Source organism: Asparagus officinalis, chromosome 4 (assembly GCF_001876935.1).
Source record: "Asparagus officinalis chromosome 4, Aspof.V1, whole genome shotgun sequence".
Lineage (NCBI taxonomy): Eukaryota > Viridiplantae > Streptophyta > Magnoliopsida > Asparagales > Asparagaceae > Asparagus > Asparagus officinalis.
In genome coordinates, this window is record NC_033797.1 from 89,291,244 (window position 1) to 89,318,291 (window position 27,048).

Below are 27,048 nucleotides of genomic sequence, written 5' to 3' on the forward strand. Positions count from 1 at the left end.
AAATGAAAGAGATGGAGAAAAGATGAAAAAAAGAACAATCTTAGGTGTGAATTTAATAGTTTGGAGAGGTTAGGGAGGTGGAAGAAATTTTTCCGCCAGAATTTTAAGAAAAAAGATTTTATTGATAAGGAGAGCCTTAATAAAATACCATAATATTGCCGGGTTTTCAGACTATTGTATATAGTACGATAGAAGTAATTTAGATAGCGTGGTTTATTTAGAATTATCCCAATATAAAATCTTTGCATTACAACATGATAAAAGCTGCGGAATTAATCATTACATTAGATTGCACGCATGACAGGGACGGCCCTACCCAGCCCAACTTGCTGAATATCAAAATCTTCAATTTTGGGCCTAAACGTAAATAAGTCCCATATATATTAAGCACCGACAATACAGTTGCTGGCAGCGGATGAGTTTAGTCTGGCGGTAAGGGCACCAGCCCAAAGTTGTTTGTTAAATTCCAAAAAACCATTTGGGCCGGGTCTGACTCTAACATGTAACCCCGACGAGGGTCTGTCCAGCTTCTCGGCTACGCCTCCCTCCCCTTCGGAATAAACAGATAGAGCTACTTTTTCTTCAAAAGGGAAAGGGGTCAACTCGCAAATCCTATTTATAGTTTTGGGGCCGAGATTTGATTGCCGACCGCAAGAGAGAGGAGGAGGAGCGGCGATAATGTCAGGCATAGCGCGTGGAAGATTGACGGAGGAGAGGAAGTCATGGCGAAAGAATCATCCTCATGTTCGTACTCTCTCCCTCTTCTTCTTTTTTCTCTATTTTTTTATCATTAAATTTTTTTTATCGTTTCTAGGGTTTTGTGGCGAAGCCCGAGACCCTACCGGATGGCTCGGTGAATCTCATGGTCTGGCACTGCACGATCCCTGGGAAGCAAGGGGTATGGTTTATCCTTGATCTGCTTGTGTTTTTCTCCGTGTCGATTTTTTCAATTTTAGTCCAGCATTCCGTTTTAATTGAATTAGTTTGCCTTTTGAGATTGAGACATGGATTCTTAGGCCTAGTGTTTATTCATCTTGAACCCTGGCCCTAGAATTCTGCATGTTTACTATTCTCGATTGTTGAACTTGGAGCGTAGTCACTTCGTCTGATGGACACGTGCGTAGGTTCTAATTCATCAAGTGGGGGGTAAGGTTTGAGTTATCAAGATGGTAATAATTTTGAGTATACTATCTACAAGTTAGAGAGAGGAAACTGAAAGCTAGGGAGGGGCATAGAAAATTGAAGATCTACCATGAATACTTATGCTTATTTTTCATGGTCTTTCTACTAAGTACGTATTCTTATGATTTACCATGGATGCTTATGGTTTATCCTTGATTCTTCATGTTTACACTGAATATGCTTATGATTTGTTGTAAAGTATTACTTTCTAAAGCGCATGCTGTATTTAATCTATTTGACCCTCATGCGGCCTTGTTTGTCTTCTGAGTTTTCTCTGCAGCAGTTTTTGTGGCAACTTACATGAATGTCCTTTTCTCACACTGTTGAATGTTTTGTAATTAGAAATTACTAGTGCCTCATCATATAGAGTAAGGGACTTATTACTTTCTGTTATTCATTGTAATGCTATCATGCGCTGGCATCTTCATAATTTAATGGATCCACATATATAGAACTCCCTATTGGATGTAGTTACAACCTCCTTGGTTTTCCAGACAAAAGATATTTTCCAAGTTCATTTTTACTCACGTACGCTATTGGTACTTGCAAATTTCTTTAACGGATAACCTTTCTTATCTGGATGTCTTAGAAAACCTGGTCTAATGATCACCGCTCAGATGATAATTTAATTTCATCTTTATGTTTTTTATATGTTTAACATATTTCATGAGTTTTAGTATAAATTGAGAAAAGGAAGAAGTATGCTTATCTCTTCCCTTTCTCCCTGTAGGTCTCATTTCTCTAGTAATCCTCAGATGTTAGCTAGAAATTCTCTCCCATTTTTTCACACTGGAATACCTCTAGTATTTTCTCCATCTCATTTAAAGAAATGTGCAGGATGCGAATCTTTGGCTTCATCTATTCAACACGCCTAAGAGAACAAAAGTTCATATTTTTCTATAGTGTCTATGGGTGGAGATTTTTTGTAATCTTTATTCTGGTCTTGCTTTAATATGAGAATATGAATAATTATTCTGGTCTTGCTTTAATATGAGAATATGAATAACCCTAAATAAATGAAATAATTGGTAAAATAAGATCAACAGAGGATGGAAACTAAGTTTAAATGGGCGGCAAATCTTGTTACATGCATCACTCGTTTCAACTCTGGACTCTTTGATGTGACTTCTGTACTAATTTCATGTATGATGCGGCTCTTTAATGGTCCTCATGAAATATTATCCAATTGGTTGGGAAATTATTCAACGATGCTTTTGCCTTACGCTAGACTTATATGTGATTCAACAACCTTACTTGAGGTTTCATGTGTGGCGTACAATCATCACTGCATGGCGTACAATCATCACTGCATAATGGAGCAACTACTGCTTCTTTTCGAACTTTTTCCCCTGCTGTTTCAAATTTCTTTTTTAAATTTTTTGTATTGTCAACCTGATTGTTGCTTTCACTTGTTTTGGGACTGACCTTTTCCAGTGCCTTTTAGGCACCAAAGTCTGTTTTATGCCTAGGTCACTCAGAGGTGACATTACATGCAATGATGAAAAAAATTGGTGAAAAGTGCGCTATAACCGGATTAAAGCGGAATCTGCCCCAGGCTGTTTCGTTTTCACCACTTTCATTGATATTAAGCTCACTTGTTGCTAAAAAGCACACTAAAAACACTTACCTTTGCTTTTAAAAAACTAACAACAGGTTTCTAGGCAGCCCTTTCATACCCGACTTAAATTCGACATGTTTTAAAAGTTAAACCCCCTTTCTCCTCTGCTTCCTGATTCTCTCCTTGTGTTCCGAAGCCAAAAAATTCTACGCCCCAAATTCTCTGCCTCCATCCTCGTTCACCTTCTCCATCCTTCTCGTTCACCTTAACAAGTCCTCTTTTTGAATGAAGTCTGCTCTTTTTTTCTCCGCCTTGTCCACCTCCTTCTCTGTTGAAGCTCATCCAAAATTCAGTCGAAGCTCTCTCTTTGCTAAATCCTCAACAAGTCTGCTTCTAGCAAAACCATCTTCACGTGAACCCATAAAAACCCTGGATCCTGAAAACTGTGACTGCCTCCAACAAGTTCCACCTCTATGAAGCTATCGTTTTCTTTTTTTTTTAATTTATTTTTATCAATATTTATAATTTTATTAGGATTTGGACTTTTTTCCCTTGGCATTTGTTTTGCTGTGAATTGCTTAAGCCTGGAAAATCTAAGCGTTGCCTCATTGCTTCAATCCGCTTTCTGATTTTAATGAACTTGATTACATGCTGAAGTCTTCTGAGAAGAATAAGCAAAATCACATCATATAAGATCCTTTGATGTAAAATGAACATTTTGGTTCCTTTACTCCAAATGTGATAATGTTAGTTATATATGGAGATTGTAAAGGGTGATACTTTCTGCTTTCAATGGGATTAACTTATGGGAAAAGTAAATGACAGATGAAGTAGGTGTGTACGTTCACGTGTGTTTAGCTCTAATGTGTCATGAAAATTTTTGCTCTAGACTATGCTATCCATGTTGGGTGAACAGTATTGTTAAGTATCTTAGATATAATGCTAACTGTATATCAGAGATGAGTGTAAATATAGAAAACACTAAATTTTCATAACCTCATATGGTATGTGGATTTCCCCAAAACTTCTGTCATTAATCCTACAGAGATATCATGTACGTATCGTATGCCTCCTTAGGACATTGGTTTGCACATGTGCACACACTATATGTATGTATGTTTATACATATGTATCTATATGTATGTCCATCTCTCTTGTCTGACGATTCTCGATTCCAATGCCCAATTATGGTGAGTCCACTCCCAGATGGTACTTCTGACTCTTGCCTACTCACATTTGCCTCCTCTCCTCTCCTCTCATCCTCTCCTCTTTCATTGCACTGTAATGTCTACTATCATTCTTTTCTCTCTGCCTTATTTTCTATTGTACCATCATTTTAACATGATCCTAGCAAGATATTATATGGTCTTATTAACATGCAAAACAAATTTTGCAAAGATTCACCCTTTTGTTATTGTTCAATTTGCTTGATTTTTCAAGAATAACAAATAAATGCATTTGGAAAAAAAGTAATAACTAGTAACTTGTGTCTCTTCATTTTCTGGAACAACTTTCAGGATAATTGTTGCATTTACGAGAGTTTTATTTTGATAAAATAAATTAATTGGGAATTCCTTACCTCTTTTTGGCACTTATAATCACCATTTTATTATGGAAACTCTAGATTTTCTCGATTTCCTATAACAACTTTCAGGATAATGGTTAATTTTTTTTCTTAATTTTTGGATCAAAAGAAGATATAGATTAGAAACTTATTTCTTTTATATTGTTTGTATGATTATCATCTCCTGCAATTATTCTATCTAGTTAATAAAGTTTGAAAGACTAAGAATAGAGTGTGTTACTTATTGAAATCTAACCATGGTTTTTCTTGTGGGTTTTATGTAACATAACTTTTATCTATTGTTATTGTTGGTTTTTTGTTGGTCAAATGGAAGTGTGAAGCTAGGGGTGGTTCTGTAATTTACTCTTAAATAAAGTACATGTCTTTTAAAAGTTGCGCATATGCATATTCGTCATTCTTCAACATTCCCCTTCAAAAAAGAATTTAAAAAAAAAAAAACAGTAGCTTTCTTGCTTATCTCCTACTAGATGGACCATTGTCAAGTTTGTCCTAGCCTGTTTAGCAGATTCTCTTTCAGGGATTTAGTACTGAGCATTAGTGTGATTAACTACTCGAAACTAGGGGTAATTTTTGACCCAACCCATCAACGCGACCATTGTTTTAAATATCCCCGACATGTCCCGATATACCCCCCAATATATCCTTTTACAGGGCTTGCCGCAATCGATATGGTCTCTAAATATCCTTTACTGTTTTTTGGCTATTTTGGATGATATATCCCCCGATATGGCCGTTATATCAGATGATATGTGGACCAATATATCTTTTTATATGGCTTGTCACAAAACACTATACTGTGTTTGACAATTTTTGGGCAAGATATCATGATTTCCTCATTATATCAAATGACATTTTACCCTAAAAAATCAGACCAAATGTTGCAAAGTTGATTTGTACTTTTGTTTTTTTACAAGGTTGATTAGTGATCGTAAACATATATCATTCACATTTTATATGCTTAGATTTCATTACATACATGGAGATTACATTTTAGTGCATTATACTATATATGCAAACATCAGTTATGGCATTCCGATATTTACCACATATCCCCGATATTTCCCCAATATCCGCAATCCGATATGAATTTTGGTCATCCAATATTTCCCCGATATCCGATATTTTAAAACATTGAATGTGACCCAATCCTAACTGTTATTAACTGGTATGAGTCGAGATATATGGGTTTGGATAATATACGAATCAACCCGAGCTACCCATTTATTTATCAGGTTGATCTGGGTCGACCCAAGCTGACATATTTAACACATTTCATTACTCATTTAGTTTTAAGTGTGTCAGCTGTAGATGGGTATGGTTGTAGATGGGTAATCTGAGTAACTCTAACTCCTTTCTTTCTCACATTATCGTAAGGTAATCTGAGGAACTCTGATCCCTTTTCTTTGAGCAAAAAAGTCCTAGCCGCTCTGAGCACTTGCTTTTTTGCAAATTTTGGTACTGGAGGAAGTCTCACTTTCATATAACCTTATGAAAAGAATATAGAGTTTCTGAAGTTTTTCATTTTTTTTGCATCTCTTTGACAGCACTATAAGGGTTCAAGGGTCATTCAGGTTACTTGGTCAGGTTCAAGGGTCATTCAGGTTACTTGGTCAGGTCCGGTAACTTGTTTATTAAATCAGTTTGGATTTATGATTGCTATTAAACGGGTCGGGTATAGGTCAAGCTTATATGGGTCAGGTCAAAACTAACCTGACTGGACCTGTTTGTCACCCCTACTAGAAACTGTCTTCTCTACCAAAACTATATGAATCGTTAATAACATATTAAAATAGATTTCTTCATATATATATTGTAGAATGGGTCTTGCAAAAGCTATATGGAGTTAACGAGTTTCCTTAGTCTTATCATATTAGTGGCATTAACTCGTTCGAACTGATTTGTCTTATCATCTTTGTGTCATTAAAGAAATAATAATCTTTGATCACTCCTATGAAAATAGATTGCTTTGTATGTACTGTCCGAGTGTTGCAAAGGTTGCTTTTAATGATTACATTTACTTTTTATATCACATTTACCTTATGGCTTATGTAATGTATGTGATCAGAGTTATGCCTCATAATTTGCACTTTGATCAAGTAAACAATGCTTCATTGTTTAGCCCTCGTTTGTAAACAATGATTTCCCATCATATAATAGTTCTGTGTAATAGTTTGCTGGTTGAGATAACTAGCAACTATAGCTCATAGCCCTTTCTTATGGCGCTTAAGGATCATAAATTATGACACTAACATCAGACTCCGAATGTTGTGAGGATTTATAAGGTTTGTCTTAGATGATATGGATCTCCAACTTTAATTGAAATCTTTGGAAGCATGGCAACTATGGTTTTTTTCTTTGTTTTCATGGTGTTTTTGCTAATACAAAAACACATCTTTGGAAACCATTGTGTTTTTCATGGGAAAAACAAAATACTTACGAGCAAAAAATAAAAACAAAGCACTTTTTTCAAAACACCAACTAAGTGTTTTTGGTTTTATGTTTTGAGTTTTGGGGGGTGTTTTAGGTTTAGTAATATAATGTTTAATATGTTATAATTAATATAATATATTAACCACTTGATATAATTAATTATAAAATACTAATAATTAGTATGATATATTTATTATGATATAATATTAAGGTGTTGGTGGTAGTTGCGGAATTGTTTAATACTAGTAATTAATATAATATATATTTATTATTAGATTATGTTATATTTTAATGTATTATATTCTAGTATAATAATAATATAATAATCTAATATCTTATAATAATATAGCATATTGATTTATATTACATAAATTATATGATTGTAAGTTGTAAATTGTAATGATAATATAATATTAAACAAATGAGTAAAGGAATGAAAGAAATGTGCAAAAAACTGATCCCACAACATGAATTCCCTGAGCATAGCAAGTGTGGCGGTTCCTATAAGAAGAAAGCATATAAATCATATAAAAAATCATTAAATAAAAATTTTCTTAAAAGAAAAAGAAATAGCCATATATGTACATGAAAGATATGAGCAAGGTGAAAGAAAATATTGATATGCACCTAAACATTATTTTCTGAATTTTGCTATGCCTTTATTGAGATTCATTAAGCTTGAAGACTTATATAAAATTAAACGAATACAAACAATAGCTAAGAGAATATTGCCTAACAGTAGATATATATTTGAAATAACAGAAGGACATAAAAAGGCATTAGGATATAAAGAAGTTGAAGGTTTAATATCTCTATTTTCAGAGCAACATATAACACGTCTCTGAAGAAAGCATAAAGATAAAAATTATTACATTTTGGGGCAATGAAGATATTTATTAAATGAAACTTTAGACCAGAAAATAATGTGCCTATAATAGCAATTTTATCAGATTAATAGTTTCAAGTTCTTTTCATTTAGCAATAGCTATGGTTAGAGGAAATCCAGGATTTTTGGCTTTTAGAGTACAACTGGAGTACAATATTACTCTACAAGAAAAAACATATTACAGTCTTTAGTGCTATTTATTAAAATAAAGGAAATAAATTCTTACGTGATAAAGATGCATTAGCAATTCAATGGAGGCATATTATGATGGTTTCTAAAACATTACAAGTTTGATATAAAAGGGACGAGGAATTACTGTTTAGGAGAGATCCAAACCTAGTTTTAATAAATTACAAGTCAATTCCTAGAATATCTTAACATTACCAAGACTAGAAAGATAAGTCTAAATGCATGAAATCCAAATATAAAAATATAAAAAGAAGAACATAAGGAAAAATAATTAACTTAAGCAATGAAAATAGAAGGGAATGAAATTATAGTAGCCCCGTACAAAAGTAAAAGTTTTAGAGAATTAAATAAATGAAAATAGAAGGGAATGAAATTATAGTAGCCCCGTACAAAAGTAAAAGTTTTAGAGAATTAAATACATCAGAATCAAGTACTTATAGAAGACCTAGTTTTAAAGTACCTAGAGAATATGAGAAGAATCTAATAAAAGAAAAGGATACTATATCAGAAGATTTAATAATAAGTGAGAATAATTTACTATTACATTATATTAATAAGGCAAATTCAGTAACAAGGTGTACTTTTTCAGAAGAAGAGGATAATGAAAGAACAAGTAGAAGAATATCTAGAAAATTTATCCTTTAAGTTTAATAGAACTTATTTTTATAATACTAGTAAGGTATTTTATACATGGGTAGTTATACAAGTCACACAACAAAAATTTATAAGAGTTTATGGTATAGTAGATATAGGAGCGAGTACAAATCTTTTAAATATAAATGAATCTATTGAAGAATATTTAATTAGGAAAACTAATTACTATGGACACTTATAACAATAACAGGAAAAACAGGGCAGTCTTCAGATTATCAATATTTATGGTTTAAACAACTTGATAGTAAATGGTTTAGTATTTCAAATACAAACAAAATATATATAGAAAAAGACAAATAAGAGATACAATAGATTTACTTATTGGACTAGCATTTCTAAAGCAATTTGAACCTTATACTTTTAAGGCTAAATGACATTTAAATACCTTATAGTTTCACTCTCTTAACACTTATATACCCCCAGTTATATTTTGTAGCATTTATATACTCTGAGTTGGTCAAAATTGGCACTTTAATACCCTATATTTTGTAAACGTAAAAGTTTTTATTTAAAAATTCCCATATAATATTTATATGCTAATCTTATAACTCTCTCTGATAAGTTTGTTGAATGTATTGTTACATCTTTCTAAATTCTATTTTTAAAATACAATTATGACACATTTAAATTAGAAATTGGGTAGGTCTAATAGTAATTTAATCAATGTAAATGGTTAAAAAGCTCTAAAATTAACATATGAATATTATATGAAAACTTTCGGATGAAATTTTTTACGTTTGTAAAATATAGAGTATTAACTTGCAAATTTTGACCAACTAAGGGTATAAATAATACGAAATACAACTGAGGGTATATAAATGCTAAAGATGTGAAACGGCAAATTGGTCAGATTGGCATATTTTTTCGAGGCTTGGTGACATGTTGGTATATTTTCTTTTAGTTTTGTCAGATTGGTATATTTTTTCAATTCTGACGTCATATAGGCCTTAAATTTGGCTGAAGTTACTGTTCCGACCAGGGCTAATGAGATTTTTGGCCGGAACAGTAACTAAATTTTGGTCGGAACAATAACTAAATTTGGTTGGAACAGTAACTACGGCCAAATTTTAGACCTATATGACGCCGGAGTTGAAAAAATATACCAATCTGACAAAACTAAAAGAAAATATACCAACATATCACCAAGCCTCGAAAAAATATACCAATCTGGCCATTTTGCCGATGTGAAACTATAAGGTATTTAAATGCTATTTAGCTTACTTTTAATAATAAAACTCTAAAGTTAAATAATAAAGTATTCAATATCTAACTCAACAATAAAATTGAGAGACTTACCAAGTTATTTGAACATACATACTAAAATAGAAGTTCTAGTAAATTTAGATAATTATATACCTTATAAGTTGTATGCTTTAACAGATATAGGAGCCCAAAACAACATTATTCATGCATGATGTAGAACGATCGTGGACCACCCATCAAAATATTTTAAGATCTATTAGAATAATTTTTATTTTAGTGATATTTGACATGTATTCTTTTATTTTAGTTAGGGTTTCTTTTAGGATTTGATTTTGAGATCTATTTCTTGTTTAGTTAGAATTTAATTTGATTGCATTAGTTTTGTTAGGTTTTAATGTAATTAGGATTTTTATTTGCTTGCTTAAATGCTTAGTTGCTTTCTCTATTTATAAATAAAAGATGTAATCCTCTATGAGAAATAGACATTGCTAAAAAAAATTGAATTCGAGAAATCGCTATAATCATGTGAATTGCTTGTTATTGGTATGTGAATTGCCTCGTCGAGTTTGAAGCTCGTGGGTGTGAAGCCTAATACTTGTCTGTAGGGGTGCATTCGGTCCGGATACGGCTCGGATATGATGCTTATCATATCCGTATCCGTATTTCATATCCATATCCGCTTACCCATCTTGGATACAGATACGGATATGGATATACCTCGGTAAGAAAAATTTATAACCATATCCGCTAAAATCGGATACGGTTACGGATATACATGCGGATATATAAGCGGATATGCATGCAGATACAAAACAGATATGAGAAAACTAGATAGTATTGAGAAAAACATAGTTCATGTGATACAAAAGAGTTTGTTAATATGTCCATTATAATTAAAAAGTTAAGATTAGACATCTTGATCATCAAAATTAACCACAAATCCATAATCTCAGAATCGAAACTATCGTAAGAGTATTACTAATATGTATTCGGATATTTCGGATACGGATACAGATACTTCACTACAAAATCATATCCGTAACCATATCTTATCGGTTATAGATTTGAGTAACCATATTCGTATCCTAACGGATACGGTTATGGATATTTTCTCGGATACGGATACGGTTTAGCACCCCTACTTGTCTGATATCCTCTCCTTTATTCCTAACCTTCAAACAAATGAAATCCTCTCCATTATTCCTAACCTTCAAACAAATCCTCTACTTTAATTTAAGAAAATTCCTCGTCAAGTAAAAGCACCTAGGGAATCCTAAAACGTATTGTTCACAAACGAAGATGAACAGTAAAGTGCACTTGCTCCTGATGAACAGTGATTTTGTTGTCGTCCTTTTGCGTGAACAGTGACAAAGGCACTGTTCATCACCTTCATTGCAACCTTGCAATCCTCACTGTCTCTTCGTTGACTAGATCCGATCATGCCCGAGCTTCGATGAGCCCCGATGAGCTTTCGTGATCTGATTGAGTATTGATGTCCCCAAATCTCCTCCAATTGACCCCCAATGAGTTATGATCTCTCGCTGCCAAGGTCTTACGACACGGCTTTGAAAAGTTATCGACAACTTAGAAATCTACATGTTCCTTTCAAATCCCGTTCAGATTTTAAGTACACACGAAAATTTACAAAATCGAGAAACTCATGCTTTCTAATCGAATCTAGATGGGCGTCGAAGGCAACACATTTGAGAGCCTTAAGAGTTTCAGATCGGAGCCCCCACATTAGTCCAATCAATCCCATCATGTATGCTAAAAAGGATATTATAAAGAGATAAAAACAAAAACTTGTACGAGTAACATCAGATACTTGTAATAAGGTAATAGAAGACATGATTGTGGAAATATTTGACATAAATTCAAAAAAAATATAAAAAGTTAAATGTAAGTCCAGTACATGTAGTAGAAAAGTCATAGCAGATGTTATTATTCGTATGGATACATTAAATGAGTATGAACCTATAGCTGTTTGGAAAGATATCATAGAAATAAGAGATATAACAACAACAAAAGTAAAAAAATAGTATTTATTTATTAGACATGAGATTACAAATATATAAAGAACTTTCTTTAAAAGTAAGAATTATAAAAGAAAATAATTATCAATGGAGTACAAGATATATAAATTCAATGGAATAATTATATTCAGATTAAAAGAATTTAATAAAAGTCCAAGATATATGACTGTAAAATTAAGAAATAATGCAAGACCATTTAGAATAAAACCCTTAGTATATAATGAACTGGATGAATTAGAATATAGAAAACAAGCACTAGAGTAGGAAAATCCAAGACTAGTTAGCTTTGCAAAATCAGAGTATATGTCTAATAGTTTTGTAGTATCACAAAGAAGTTAGAGGAAAAGCAAGAATAGTAATTAATTATAAAATTAAATTCTATTACAAAGTTTCATGGATTTTTTATACCATTTATAGAATCTTTAAGTATATAAAATACAAGATAATAAATATTTTAGTAATTTTGATATGAAATTAGGATCTGGCAAATAAAAATAAAAGACAAGTTGTCAAAATAATTAGCTGCTTTTAGTACACCAGATGACTATTCTATGTGGAATGTTATGCCTTTCGGTTTAAAGAATGCCCCTCAAATATTTTAAAAATGGATGAATTCAATTTTTGGAGATTTACCATTTGTATTAGTCTATATAGATAGCATCTTAGTAATGTCTAAAACAATAATAGATCATTAAAAAAAACAATTTGTTGGAGTAAGAAAAATATTTTTACAACGAGGAATTATTTGAGGAAAAAGAGAAATATTTATTGCAAAACAAGGGGTAAAATTTTTAGAAAGAAAAATAGTAGGAGGTAAATTAGAGATACAAGATCATATAATAAAGAAAATTAAATTTTTTCAGAAATAAAGACTTTGAAGAATTTACAAGCATTTATAGGAATACTAAATTATGGAAGAAATTATTTTAAAAACTTGTCAAAACTAATTGATCCTTTAATAAAAAAGGTAAATAAAATAACAAAACTATACAAAAAGGGGCATGATAAACCAGTATTTAGGTGGGATACTGACAAAATAAAAATTGAACTAAATGAACTAGAAAAAGACGCGATAAATAAAATAAAACAACTAGCAATACATATTCCTAAAATAGCAATACTAAAACTAGAAATGATCTACATGTATTTGCAGATGTTTCAATTTTTTTTTAGGAAGGAACATTTACTATTGAAAATAAAAATTATATATGTGGATATGCTTTAGGAAAATTTAGAAAAGCTAAAATAAATTATATAATACTCGAAAAAGAGTTCATAGCACTAAAAAGGACTTTAGAAACCTTTAAATATTATCTATTATCTAGAAATTTCACAATTAATGTTGATAATAAAGGTCTTTATGAAGTTCTAAAAAATAAAAAATTAGAATACAATGAAAATGCTAAACGAAATAGATGGTAATTAGATTTAGAAATTTATAATCACGAAACAAAGTTTAGACCAGGATATAAGAATGTTATTTCATATCATTTATCAAGACCAACATGGAAAAATCGATAGGTTACATGAGTGATACTAGTCTAAAATTAATAAAAGTAGAAGAGAAAAATAAATATCCTATCTTAGTAAAAGAACAAACTATAATTCCGTATAATAGATACACAAAAGTAAAAACAGGAATAAGATTTAAGTTTCCCAAAAATTGGCAATTTTTAGTAAAAGCACATATGTCGCTTTTTAACTCGAAAAATAAATATATTAGAAAGATCTTATGGTATAAATGATACTTAAGTGGAATTACATGTAATTAATTATAGCGAAAAAATACATGTTCGAAAAGGATTGGTTATTGAAACTCCTTATAAGATTCCTGATATACAGATAATATGATGAATGATAAAGGGAGACGACCGGATGATAATTTCATTTTTGTAAAAGAGAAATTATAAGGTAAAACTTTATAAGATCAGAAGCAGTCAATGATAATGGAAGATTTATGGGAAGTCCATCATACTAGCATCCACTAGTTAGAAGCTATTCTCGGATTATAAGTCAAAATAGTTATATGGGTAGCAGTTCATTTTATAAGCAAAGCCTGGTTCGCAAGCTCAGTTTGCAAGAAGCCCAAATAAATATGGATTTAACCAGTTCATTTAACGTAAAAGCAATTGAGAAACTCTTCAGAGCTACAGCCATTTGAAGAAGTTCAGGAATCAGTGGTCAGAGTTTATAGTATTTCAATATCATTTAGATTATTATTGGTAATTTTCAGAGCTATCAGCTTCGAAATGCTATAAATGGATTGAGATTAAAAGTAAAAGAATTAGAAGAAGAAAATGTGATGTCCCTAGTTTCACACAAGGCTGCAGTCTAAGGTGAATCTAAAGATGTCAAACCTGCTATGCACCCACACAGTGTAACAACACGTTTCACCATCACAGTAATATCTTTTTAGTGAAATCAATAATAAACAAGTGTAGGTACAAAGCAGATTAAACAAAGTAATACTGTAATGAACACGAATAAGGAAATGAGAGAATCCAATAATAATATAACCATGTTCCAACTGAGTATAATGAAGTACAACTGTTAAACTGATATGAATGTGAAATATCCCTATGCATAGAGTCAAATGAAATAATAATAAGGCATTCAGCCTTTATAAAATGAAATACAACTCTAAATGTTTGAGAATAAACAATAAACTACTGTGAAGCTCTAAATAAACTACTAACATGTACCAAATGAAATACAACTCTAAATGTTTGAGAATAAACAATAAACTACTGTGAGGCTCTAAATAAACTACTAATATGAATAATGATGGAAGCTAAACTGCATCACCATTAACCTGCGACTTTTCGGACGTCTGGCTCGTTGCTTAAAAAGAGGGGAAACAATGAGCGTCAAAGTGCTAGCGAGAACATTTCCACCGTCCTAAGGGAGAAGGGGTTAGGAGTATATTTAAAAATATAAGTTAGTACATATAGATATAAAATCATCTATTCTGAACTAAATAGAAGTTGATATTTAGAAATCCACAACATAAGAATGGGTACGTCGAGCGAAATAATCCAAATAAGAAAACCCTCATGTATATACCTTGTATCTCAAATTGTGAATCGCTAAATGCTAACTCCAAATCCTATGAATAAAACAACGAATAAAAGAAATGCAAATCTAAACCTCAACTAATACAAGTCATATCAAATTCTCACACTACCCTTGGGTAGATAGCGCAGTGTCAAATATAATGTCCCGGTCAAGGAAACTCACATAAAATATGCCGTGTATGACAACCTCAGTCTTATACCCTACTCTTAGTTAACTATCATGGGAGCATGAATACAATCTATGCAATCTTCTAATAGAAACAATGATGCTTTTGTAAGGCGTTCACCATATCCTGTGGCGTCACCACCTTACTTAATCGTTCTGCGGAATGTAGGCATATTAGCCTAATTCGGAATGATGTATCATAGAGTGTAGTCTATCACGATCTCATTGTAGCATACAACTAACTCACTTTGAGTGTAGTCTTTCACTGTCTCATTGCAGAATACCAACTAACATACTCAAGCATCCACAATATGATGAGATGCAAAATGCGTCGTTCTCTATCATCATAAATCAAAATATAGAATTACGTACCTCCAAACGCGTGTGCGTGCTCAAACTCCAATACGCGTACCCTCGTATACGACGCACGTATATTGATGTGCGATTTGTACTTCGTGTGTGTGAACAAAACACGTGAAATAAAACTAATACGCACAAAATAACCCAGAGCAGTCGATCGATCATATGCCATCGGTTGACTGATGGTTTGTTTATGACGTGCACAAGTGGCCTTATCGTCGACTGATGGCTTATGCTCTGTCGACCGATCAGAGGCAAGTCAAAGGCTTGTATGTCAACATCGGTCGACTGATCAATCATGATCGGTCGACTGATCAATCATGATCGGTTGACTGATCATAGTTGAAAACCTAGTTTTTAAATAAAGTTAGATATTCATCGGTCGATCGATCATAGTTGAAAACCAAGTCAAAGGTCTGTATGTCAACATCGGTCGACTTATCAATCATGATCGGTCGACCGATCATAGTTGAAAACCTAGTTTTTAAAATAAAGTTAGATATTCGCATAAATTCATCAAAAATCGATATTTCTCAATAAAACTCATATATAAAACTTTAAATCAACATATTTAGGGTTATTTCTACTGCATGAAAACACGAATACAAATTTGGGAATAAATCTAAAACCCTAACTTGATAATACTTGTAAACTCAACATGAAATCAAAATCCAATTAGTAAAGTCTCATGTTTACCTCACTTAAAATCAAAAATTAAATTCAAGAATCTGTCCCACAACTTTTTAAATTGAAAAAATTAAACTTTTACATCATGTATGTTTAAAGATGTGATCTTTATACTTAAAATATGTTTTAAAATCAATCAAATACTGAAGTAAAACCAAAGAAATCAGGGGATGAGTTTGGAGGAGATGAAACTCGCCTCAAAACGTGCTGAACTTCCCAAAAGTTTAAGAAACCTGATCCTCCTTCGTCTAAACGCCGCGAATCTCACCCTCCTCTTGGTTCGTGCTTCTCAAAGCTCTCAAAATTCACTAAAAATAGGTTCTAGGGTTTTGAGGGGAGATGATGGCTATTTATTCACGTGAAAGATAAAGGAAAACAGGGGAAACATTGTATTTATACACTTACATATGTAAACGGGCCGAATTGCACAAAACAGATCCGAAACCAACTCTCAGTCGGTGCACTCGTCAGTCGACTGATGGCAAGCCATCAGTCGACTGATGATCTCCTATCGGTTGACTTATAGGCAAGCATAAGTCGACTTACCCGAGGCATTTTCTAGCCAACAAGTTTTGCGTGTGTGCATGTTTAACACTTGTATACTCTCATATATATACTTAATTGATCTTAAATCAATTACTAACGTACTCATTCATCCATAAATGATATTTATCATAATATAACTCATTTATTACTATTTACCCTAGTATTTTCAAAAGTTACGGGATTTTACAGAAAATAAAAAATTAAAATTAAAAAGAAATAATAGAAAGAGAAAGAAATGAAAGAGTTTAAAAGAAAATTTTAGGAAGTTAATAGAAAGAGTTAGTAAAGAATAGATAATTCTGGTATTTCATCAAAAAGTTTGAACTATGAACCCCAAAAAGAAGGTTAGAATATGGAAAATGGTTAATAGAAAAGTTAATCGACTGCCAGCAAAAATAATTAGTATTATTGAGAAAGAGTGATAAATTAGCTTTATCCTCATTTAGAAGTGCAGGACAATGTTATGATGCAAGTTCAATACCATATTTAACATTTATTTTAGAAAATGTGAACTTTAGGAAAACCCTATAAAAATGAAATTCACTGATATAAGAGTTGCATATCACATAGAAAGAGGAACATCTAGATTGGTCATAATTGATAGAGGATCATTTTCTTAGTACAGGTATTTTCTAGGAGTAGTAAGAGATAATTAATAGAATGAATCCATTAATTAAATTCTTTGAAATAGAAATAACTTCAATTTATCCAATTCAGAAAGAAGGTGAAAATTTCCCTTCATTTCAAGTATGGATTTTACAGAAACTAATAATTGAAAAACCTAAAGAGTGCCTACTTTTCAAAGAAGAAGAATTTGATCGGGAAGAAAGTCAAAAATTTTCAGTATGATTGGATATTTAGTATTAGAAAAGGAAGCTATAAGAAGAGAATATTGGACTGATGGAATAAGATATGTATTCTTAAAATAAATTGTGATCATAATGATGATAGGTTTTTAAAGGAAGATTTATTTTTAAAAGTCCGTCAAAAAGTTTTAAAAGAAGCTTCGAAATTCCGATATGGAGATCCAAATTTGCTAGATATTTTCATGAATGATTTAAGCGATTTAATAATAAATGTAAATATGGAATTAGAAAGTCTTGGTCCAAGAGTATATGACTACGAAGGTGCCTCCTTTGGTGATGAATAATCCGCAAATATCTCCAGTAAAAGCATGATATAAATATTGATAAAAGTCATTGATCGTCAGCTTCAATAGCTAATTTTGGTCATCTATAAAGATTAATTGTCAAATCATCTTTTTGTTTTTCTTATCATGTAAAGAATCTTTAATTTTATGTCCAGTCATTGTAAAAGCTATATGTAAATTATTGTGATTTTGATTCCTTTTTCTTTGGAGGTGTAAAGTGTATGTAGGTATTATGTATCTAAAACACTTCTTTAAATAGAAGTGAATGAATGAATGAAGAATGTGGTTCTTTGGATAATTTCTATTCTCTCTCTTTGCTTTCTTTGAATCTCTCAACACTCTCTTGAATAATTTAGAATACATTTTTTTATTTTTATTTTTGAAGTCCTAATGTTTATATACTTTTTTCTATTTATTTTATTATAAAATTCATCATCCGCCTCTGCTTCTACTTCTAATTTAGTGTTAGTTTTTATTGTTTGTTGAGAATCTGTTATATGTTTGTCTAAATTATAAATTATATTTCTTCTCTAGATTGTGAAGTTTCTTCCAACTTTGATTGAGAAGTTTCTTTTATAATTATATTGTATAACTGATCTATTACTTGTAATAAAGCTTTTTCAAAATTTTCTTCTAAAGTATGATCATCTGCTATATCTTCTTTAACATATCTTGACATAATTTCATTATAATTATATTCTGTTATACTTAGATCCTCTTTAATTTTATGTAGAGAGTTTTTTTTGGATATAAGGCTCTTCATATTACTTCATATTCTTTCATTAATTTTATTGTTTTCACTTTATATATTCAGTTTGTTCTTATTTTATTAAATATTTCTTCTTTATTTGTTGTTTTAATTGCATGTACAAAACTCTCTATTGATTTCGTATCTGGATTTTTTAAATTATCAGAAATTTGTCTATCATGAATTCAAAAATTTCAAATTCCTTATTTTCCATCTTTATGGTTAAATTTCTTTTATATACTCTTCATCTTTTGTCACTACATGTTTGTATTTTAATTCTTCTATTTGCTTTTTTATTTATCAAAAATTTTCTTTTCATCTTCATTTTCTACTGGAACATTTATGTACATAATCTCTTGAGTTTTTTTAGTAAAGCTTTTCATTTTAATTTTTCATTTATGTCTTGTAATGTTAAAAATTCTTCTTTTAAAGTATTTGACCAATATAAAGCTGGTGAATCTCTACCTCTTGATTTTCTTCTAATTACTGGTAAACTTCTAATTTGTTCTATTTTCTTATTCAATTCTTTTAATTCTCTTTAAGTTCTTTTATACTTTATAGTTTTTCATTTATTTTTATTAAGTATTCATATGTATATTTTCTATTTTACTATTTAATGTCATTTGGGTTTCTTTTATAGCTTAATTTTTACCATCTAGATTATCATGTAGAGATTATAACTTAGAATAATTATTCTGGTTATTATCCATCATATAGTTCATCATCTTCGCTATATGCTCTGTGGTATTTTAACTTTACTAGTATCAATATGCTGTAAATGCTTATTTGGTTTTACTTTATAAACACAATATTCAAAATCATTATAGTCATTATTTCTTGTTTCCGTTTTTCCCTCTTACTCTTCTGTTTTTGATTTATCATAACTTTATGTTACTAGTTAATGAAGAACATAATTCTTCTTCTTCTTTTTCTATTTGTGACTTGACTGTGGTGTTAATTCTTAGACTTGCAGTGAATTAGAATTACTTGCTAGTTCTTATGTCCTATTCATAGCCAGAAAACACCTATCATTCTAACAGTAATATGGCGGAAGTCAGGACCACCTATATCTAGGCCAACTCTCAGATAACTATTCTCTCTAAGGACCATTCAAATCTCTCTCTCAAGGTTTAATAGAAAGAGATGAATTATAAGCAGGAACTTAAAATGGGTCTTGATTAATTTCACATAAAATTAGACATTATCATAGCTAGAGAGGCTGGTGAGAGTTCCACTAAAGATAGAAGAAAATAGATTTATGCCTTAAGAATGTGTGAGATCGAACTGCTCTGATACTAGTTTGGGTCAATATGCGCATAGAATATAAATTATCATAAATTTTAAAATTATTCAAGAGTGTTGAGAGATTCAAAGAGTTCAAAGAGAGAGTAGAGATTATCCAAAGAACGACTTTCTTCATTAATTCATTCATTTTTATTTATAGAAGTGTTTTAGATACATAATAATCGCATATATTTTACACCTTAAAAGGAAAAGAATCAAAAGTACAATAATTTATATAACTTTTAGAATGACTTGACATAATGCTAAAGATTCTTTACATGATAAGGAAAAATAAAAAACAAAAACAAATTGATAGCAAAGCTTTACAGAAGACGGAAATTGGTTGTCGAAGTTGTCAGTCAATGGCTTTTTATTAATATTTACAATGATGGTTTTACTAGAGATGTTTGCTGCTTTTTTTCATCACCAATAGAGGTGTCTTCGTGGTCATATACTCTCAGATCAAGATTTTCTAATTACATGTTTACGTTTGTTATTAAATCGCTTAAATCATTTCTTAAAATATCCTATATATTTGGATCTCCATATCTGAATTTCGAAGCTTCTTTTAAGACTTTGTGTTGGACTTTTAAAAATAAGTCTTCTTTTAAAGGCGTGTCATCATTATGTTCAAATTTTGTTTTTAAATCATTTAAGAATACAATTCTTAGTCCATCGGTCCAATATTTTCCTTTTCTTATAGCTTTCTTTTTTAATACTAAATATCCAATCAAATTGGAAAATTGACTCTTTACAATCAAAATTTTCTTCTTGAAAAGTGAGAGCTCTTTAGGTTCTTTGGTTGTTGGTTTCTATGAAAACCATACTTGAAATGAAGGGCAAATTTCACCTTCCATTACAACTGGATAAAGTGAAGCGATTTCTATTTCAACGCCTTTGACTAGTAGATTCATTCTCTGAATTACATCTCTTATTACTCTTAGAAAATACATATCATGAGAAAATAATCTATCAATTGTGATGTTTTAAATTGTTTCTCTTTCTATATGATATGCAACCCCTCTATTAGATAATTCTTCTTTTATAGGATTTTCCTGATGTTCACATTCTCTATAATTAAATGTTAAATTAGTTATCGAACTTGCATCATAACAATATTGTTATGCCCTTCTAAAAGAGGATAAAGTTAGTTTGTCACTCTTTTCTTCAATGATACTAATTATTTCTGCTGGCAGTTGATTAACTTTTTTCATTAACTATTTTCTATATTCTAACATTCTTTTTAGGGCTCATAATTCAAACTTTTAATGAAATCCCAAATTTCTCTATCTTTTACTAACTCACTCTTTTCTTTTACATATTCCTGAATTTTTCTTTTAAACTCTTCCATTTTTTTCTCTTTCTATTATTTCTTTTAATTTTAATATTTGATTTTCTTCTTCTAATTTTTTACTTTTAATCCCAATCCATTTATAGCATTTGGAAGCCGATAGCTCTAAAAATTGCCAACTGCAAACTAAATATTATTAAAATACTGTAAACTCTGATCACTGAAAATTGCATATTTCTCCAAATGGCTGTAGCTCTGAATAGTTCTTCAAATGCTTTTAAATTAAATGAACTGGTTAAATACACATTTATTAGTCCCTTAAATTTTGAAAATTGCATATTAATCCCTTAAATCTTCAATAATTGCATCCCTCAAATCTTTAAAATCGCATATTAGTCTCTCAAATCTTATAGGGTCTTGCAAAATGGTCCTTCAAGTTAAGTCACGTTAGATTTGGGGGATTATTCCGTCAAATCTAACAGTCGGAGGCAAAATGCCCATTTTACCCCTCTATAATGTTCCCTACCCATTCTATAATGTTCCCTACCCATTTCTTGATAGTTTAAACCCAATACCCGCTTAAAATAAATCCAACTCATCTGAGTTCTTCTTCTCTATTGGTCAGCAAAAAAACCTAACCCAAAATTGAGCATTGCAAAGGTTGAAACATAGGAGAGGGGTAGTTTGGTGATTGCAAATTTTGAGTTTTAGAGTTAACCCAATCATGATGAAGTTTTTTTAACTGAAATATTAATAGAGTGACCATTTTGCAAGACTAGGATTTGACTGACTAATATTCAATTCCAAGATTTGAGGGACTAATATGCAATTATTGAAGATTTGAGGGGCTAAAAGGTAAATTTTAAGATTTGAGAGACTAATATGCAATTATTGAGGATTTAAGGGACTACTATCTTAAAAAAACCTAGAATATAATTGGGACAATGATGAGGTCCAATATTCTTTGATGAGAGAGATTTGCAGGTCTGTCACTGGGAAGGTGCAAGCAAGATAGAAAAATAGAGTACCCAAGATAGAAAAATAAAGGACCAGATAGTATGAAAGGTTGTATTCCCTAAATAAATTTGGGATTCATGCCATTTGGAACTACCTTAAAATTTGACTTTGATGACTACATGATACATGGTAGTGGAAGTATGACTTGCTATGACTTCGAGGAAGTTATTAGGAGCTATGTTGCTTGCTCCTCTATCATGAAACCTTACCCCTATGCGTACCATACACCGATACTCCTTGGATACTCCTTGAATATATGCATACATTTACTTGGATGTGCACTCAGTTATATATTACATATTTTAATTTAAAGGATTAATTTCACATAAACAACTATAGTATCATTGTTTTGAACTTACTAGTCTACTAGTATAGTTTCATCGCTGTAGATAGGTTAAACTTTTTGGCTCTGTTAGCCCGGGTGAATTTTCTTTCACTTAATAACCTTACTCTCATAAGAACCTTGGTTGCATCAAATTAGCTTGTTAATAAACAAAACAATTGTTCATAACGATGTATAAGTTTTGAATATGTGAATTTGTAGAGTTGTAGGAGTGTGTGATTTCCTTTGTATCAGACTATCAATATCAAGCTAAGTTACATGGGTAGGGGTATGGGACACGGCAAATTTGTAAAAGACGGGGTACGGGGACACCGCAATACACATGTACGTTATGCTTATTTTATATGTATTAAAATTGATAATTTACGTAAGGTCAAATTACATGAGATCAATATGTAAGAAGTAGATATGAAGTTTAGAATATACGTCCAGGAAGCACACGAGGAGTGTTTTAAATTAAAACATGTATTATGTAATTGAGTATACATCTGAATAAACATATGCATATACTCAAGAAGTGTCCAAGAATTTGGGTATGAGTACGGGTACATGTTGGGTATGGGTACAGGTTGTGAATGGAAGTACCCGGGAAACATAGGTATCAAGTATCAACTAATACATCTATTATGTGATTTTGATTGTTGCTTTTTCACCCAGATTGACTGATGTTTAAGCAGTTATAAATTGTGATACTTATTAGAATATGAGGATAACAACAATATTCTAATTAGACAGTTCGTCTGCTCGAGAAAGCTCAGTGTTTTTTAAGACCATTATTATAAAGCCAACACAGAAAAAAGCTTATCCATTCATGATAAATTTATCTATGGAGTACAGCTCCAAGGGAGAAAGCTCTCCACAGGGATTTACTCTGTTATCTTCACAATAGGCATAATGTTATTACTTTCAATGCATTTGCGAATTTGTGTCCGAGAGGCAGAAAGAGCTGTCATGAAGAAGTGGAGAAGAATTTTGAAAAAGAGTAGCTATTTTTTGTTAAACCACATCGACTCCATTCTACAGTTTCTGTTATATATGTCATGTCAAGAGAAATTCTTATGTCAATTTAAGTGGACCATCCACCAAACAAAAAAAAAAGCATACCTAGGGGTCCATGCAAGATATGAAGAACATATTACTATATAGTAATATATATATATATATATTAGAGGGAATATAATATTATATATATATAATATATATACTATAATATATATATATATACTATATATATAATATATATACTATATATATATACTATATATATATACGTATAATTATCTATATAGCTAGCACTAGATTACCCATAGAAAGTTTGGTAGACAAAGGCCTCTTGTCCACTTAAGTTGACATAAGTTCACCTCGTCATGTCAATTCCATATTGCCAGAACTTTTTTGAACATATAACATTATGAATCATGACACAATCCTTAAAAAGGCGTATTTTTTTGGCAATGACCTGTTGCTCTTTCAGATCATATGACGAACTAGTTGAATTATAAGGCTAGAGCTGGTAAAACTCTTACGAACTAGTTGAATTATAAGGCTAGAGCTGGTAAAACTCTTACTTATTATAGAGGAGCATAATTGAAAAGAGATATTGAGCATATAATACTATAGAATACTGAGTCAAACTCCTATTTATGATGCGCAGAAAATTAGTAGAAAGAATTTACTGTGAACCCTCAGCAGGAGAAGATTGTGTAGGTTGGGGAATGCGAAGAAAAATAGTAGAAAGAGTTTACTGTGAACCCTTAGTTTGTATATATGACTGTAATAACTGCTTCTCTGTTCCTGGTAACATTGGAATCTGTTTATGCAAATTATTTCTAATGGGAGAAAATATGATCTGTGGAATTTAGCTGCTCTCTTCATCTCTGTCTAATTTATTAGGCAGACAGCCGGACAGCTCATTGGTTCAATGCTGCTTACTTGTTTGCTGTTGTTCTGAACTTTGTTAGGCCAATGATTGGTGCATTCACTGGCATTTGTTGGGTCTTCTGAAAGTTCACAATGATGGCCTGTGTGGTGATTGAACCATTCTTGTATATTTGTTAGAGGGTAACAATTAGATATCATTGTCCTATCCTACGAACCTCAATTCATACCTCTATGAGTGTTTTTCTCAATCAAACCTTTGTGAAATACAAGCGCCTGTCCGAAACGTAACTCAACTAGATTTGTATTTAGTTAACATGAGTGGTTGAAATGATAACTATTAAGAGCTTTTAGGAAGTGAATTGGGGAGAGATATGGATGTAGCTTCTGACATGCTATTATGTTACATGCGCAAATTACTACACTGGTCTGGATATTTCAAATTTGGATAGCTCTTATATGTTAAACTTTTATTTATTAGAGTTTTCTCTTAAATGCTTTACAGATGAGAACTTATTCAGGGATTCGTTAAACTTGGGATTTATTCGTGGAAGTTGGAGCTTAATTGAAAACTTGATAACCAGAGATTTCTATACCAAAATCCAGATGTTGCTCTCAATGTTGGTTAACAAAATTTCATTTGTCAGGGCATGTGATGTAGAATTTTCCTTGCAGTGGCTGCAAATAGTCTCAAGCCTTTTAACACATTTCTTTTTCTTATTCAGCTCAATGAATGTCATATCCTCAGAAACTAGAAACGTCCACTAATTTATTTAAAGCCTCAATACAAGTATATGCTGGGGACTCATCTTTGTCCTCTTAAGCAGTTATTATTATAGTTATGCCTTCAGAATTAATGTTTTTCGTTTTCCTATCAATGAACTCTTTAGCTGTAAATACTCGCTTCAAAATACAAGAAACTTGCATTTCTTGTTCACTTCTATCATGTCTTTGCAAATTATAAGTTTATTCCAGTTGACGCTAATATAATAATATGAAATGGATGTCTTATATTTCATGATACAGACCGACTGGGAAGGTGGTTACTTCCCACTTACACTTCACTTCAGTGAGGACTACCCCAGCAAACCACCAAAGTGCAAGTTCCCCCAAGGTTTCTTCCACCCAAACGTCTACCCTTCTGGAACTGTATGCTTGTCGATTCTGAACGAGGACAGTGTAAGAAGGAATGATATTGTTTAGCTGTTACTTACTATTTATACACAGTCATTACTACAATCAGAATTCTATTATTTAATTCTACTATTCACAGGGATGGAGGCCGGCCATCACTGTCAAGCAGATTCTTGTCGGGATACAAGATTTGCTGGATCAGCCAAATCCTGCTGATCCTGCCCAGACTGATGGTTACCACCTCTTTATACAGGTGTGGACGTTTAAATCTGCCCTCTCACTTCCTTGGACTCCACTGTTTTTGTAATTTTCTTTTTCAAAGACCTTGTGAAAGCTCTTAGACACCTAGGTTTTTTTTCTCCCTATCACTCGTGTTTTAGAGGTTAATTGAACCTGGAAGTATTGCTGCTTTGAACTTACATCCCATGTAGTCTCATTTTTGGTGCAGATAGACCCCTGGGTTAGAAAAAAAAAATCGAGCCTCCTACCCTTAAGATTCACTAATTTCACTTACAGGCCACTGTCAAAATCTCACCAATGGTAAAAGAGTCAAAAATAATTTAACCCAGAGGGTCTGTCTGCAACAATGGGACTACAGGGGTTGTAGGTTCAAAATAACGACAGTAGAGGTGATCTATCTGTAAATTGCAGACTGTAATTAACTCTTTTAATTGTTGTTACTGATCAGTTTCTTTGTTCTGAGCTATTTCCAGGAACCAACAGAATACAAGAGAAGAGTCAGGCAACAGTCCAAGCAGTACCCACCTCTTATTTAATTGTTTATTGCATGTCTTTATCTGACTAAGCTGCAACTTTCTTCAAACACTAAAAACATCTCGTTTGCGTGTGCATGTGTCTCTTCTCAATTGTGAGTGCAATACATCTGATACATGACAGAAACATCGTTGCAACTGTTCAATCAAAAACTGGCTTCCTGGTTAACAAACACTTGTTTATAAGATGGGAGTCTAATGTTTTGTGAATTTCTTTGATAATGAAATGTCTTGGTCCTTATTTACTTTCATTATTTTTTTTCTGGCAAAAGAGTCTATGGTTGGCATTTTTTTTTCTTGGCGAGCTTGCTTATCGAAGGGTATTGGGCTTCAATACTAGAGATATTATAGTTAGCTCGATCGTTTGTATGGTATCCGAAATATATTAATAGCTGATGGTGTCAATTTATTTATTTCTCTCTTTTCACATAGTTGACAAAGAGTTATCACATATAGCAAATAGCCCACCACATATGGGCATTAAACAGTTTTTTTTTTTTTTTTTTCAATGGGAAAGATTTTTCTTGGCGAGCTTGCTTATCGAAGGGTATTGGGCTTCAATACTAGAGATATTATAGTTAGCTCGATCGTTTGTATGGTATCCGAAATATATTAATAGCTGATGGTGTCAATTTATTTATTTCTCTCTTTTCACATAGTTGACAAAGAGTTATCACATATAGCAAATAGCCCACCACATATGGGCATTAAACATGTTTTTTTTTTTTTTTTTCAATGGGAAAGATTTTCTCTGGTGGTCTGCTGAGAATGACAGGGCTGCTTTTCTTTATGTATACAAATAGGGAAGCTCAAATAAGAATTTAAATTGCTTGTCTATCATTTGCTTTTTAAAGTTGTGGAGATTTTCGTGATGAAA

The 27,048-nt window shown here is 31.8% G+C and overlaps 1 protein-coding gene across 2 annotated transcripts; it reads left to right on the plus strand.

Moving 5' to 3' along the window:
• LOC109837828 (SUMO-conjugating enzyme SCE1-like) lies at window positions 488–26,422 on the plus strand. 2 transcript variants are annotated; one of them, XM_020406197.1, is made up of 5 exons: window positions 488–744; window positions 830–898; window positions 25,291–25,443; window positions 25,538–25,651; window positions 26,112–26,422. In XM_020406197.1, exons 1-5 carry the CDS (start codon window positions 679–681, stop codon window positions 26,172–26,174), a joined length of 465 nt encoding a protein of 154 aa, XP_020261786.1. In that variant the 5' UTR covers window positions 488–678; the 3' UTR covers window positions 26,175–26,422. The 2 variants fall into 2 exon arrangements, with proteins under 2 accessions (XP_020261786.1, XP_020261785.1); XM_020406196.1 differs by having other exon boundaries at window positions 494–744; window positions 815–898.

Bases quoted from the DNA above. Each gene is read 5' to 3' on its own strand.
- LOC109837828 (XM_020406196.1), top strand. From the start codon at position 679: ATGTCAGGCATAGCGCGTGGAAGATTGACGGAGGAGAGGAAGTCATGG. The intron at 899-25,290 runs GTATGGTTTATC...TTCATGATACAG, and splicing joins CGATCCCTGGGAAGCAAGGG to ACCGACTGGGAAGGTGGTTA. The intron at 25,652-26,111 runs GTGTGGACGTTT...AGCTATTTCCAG, and splicing joins GTTACCACCTCTTTATACAG to GAACCAACAGAATACAAGAG.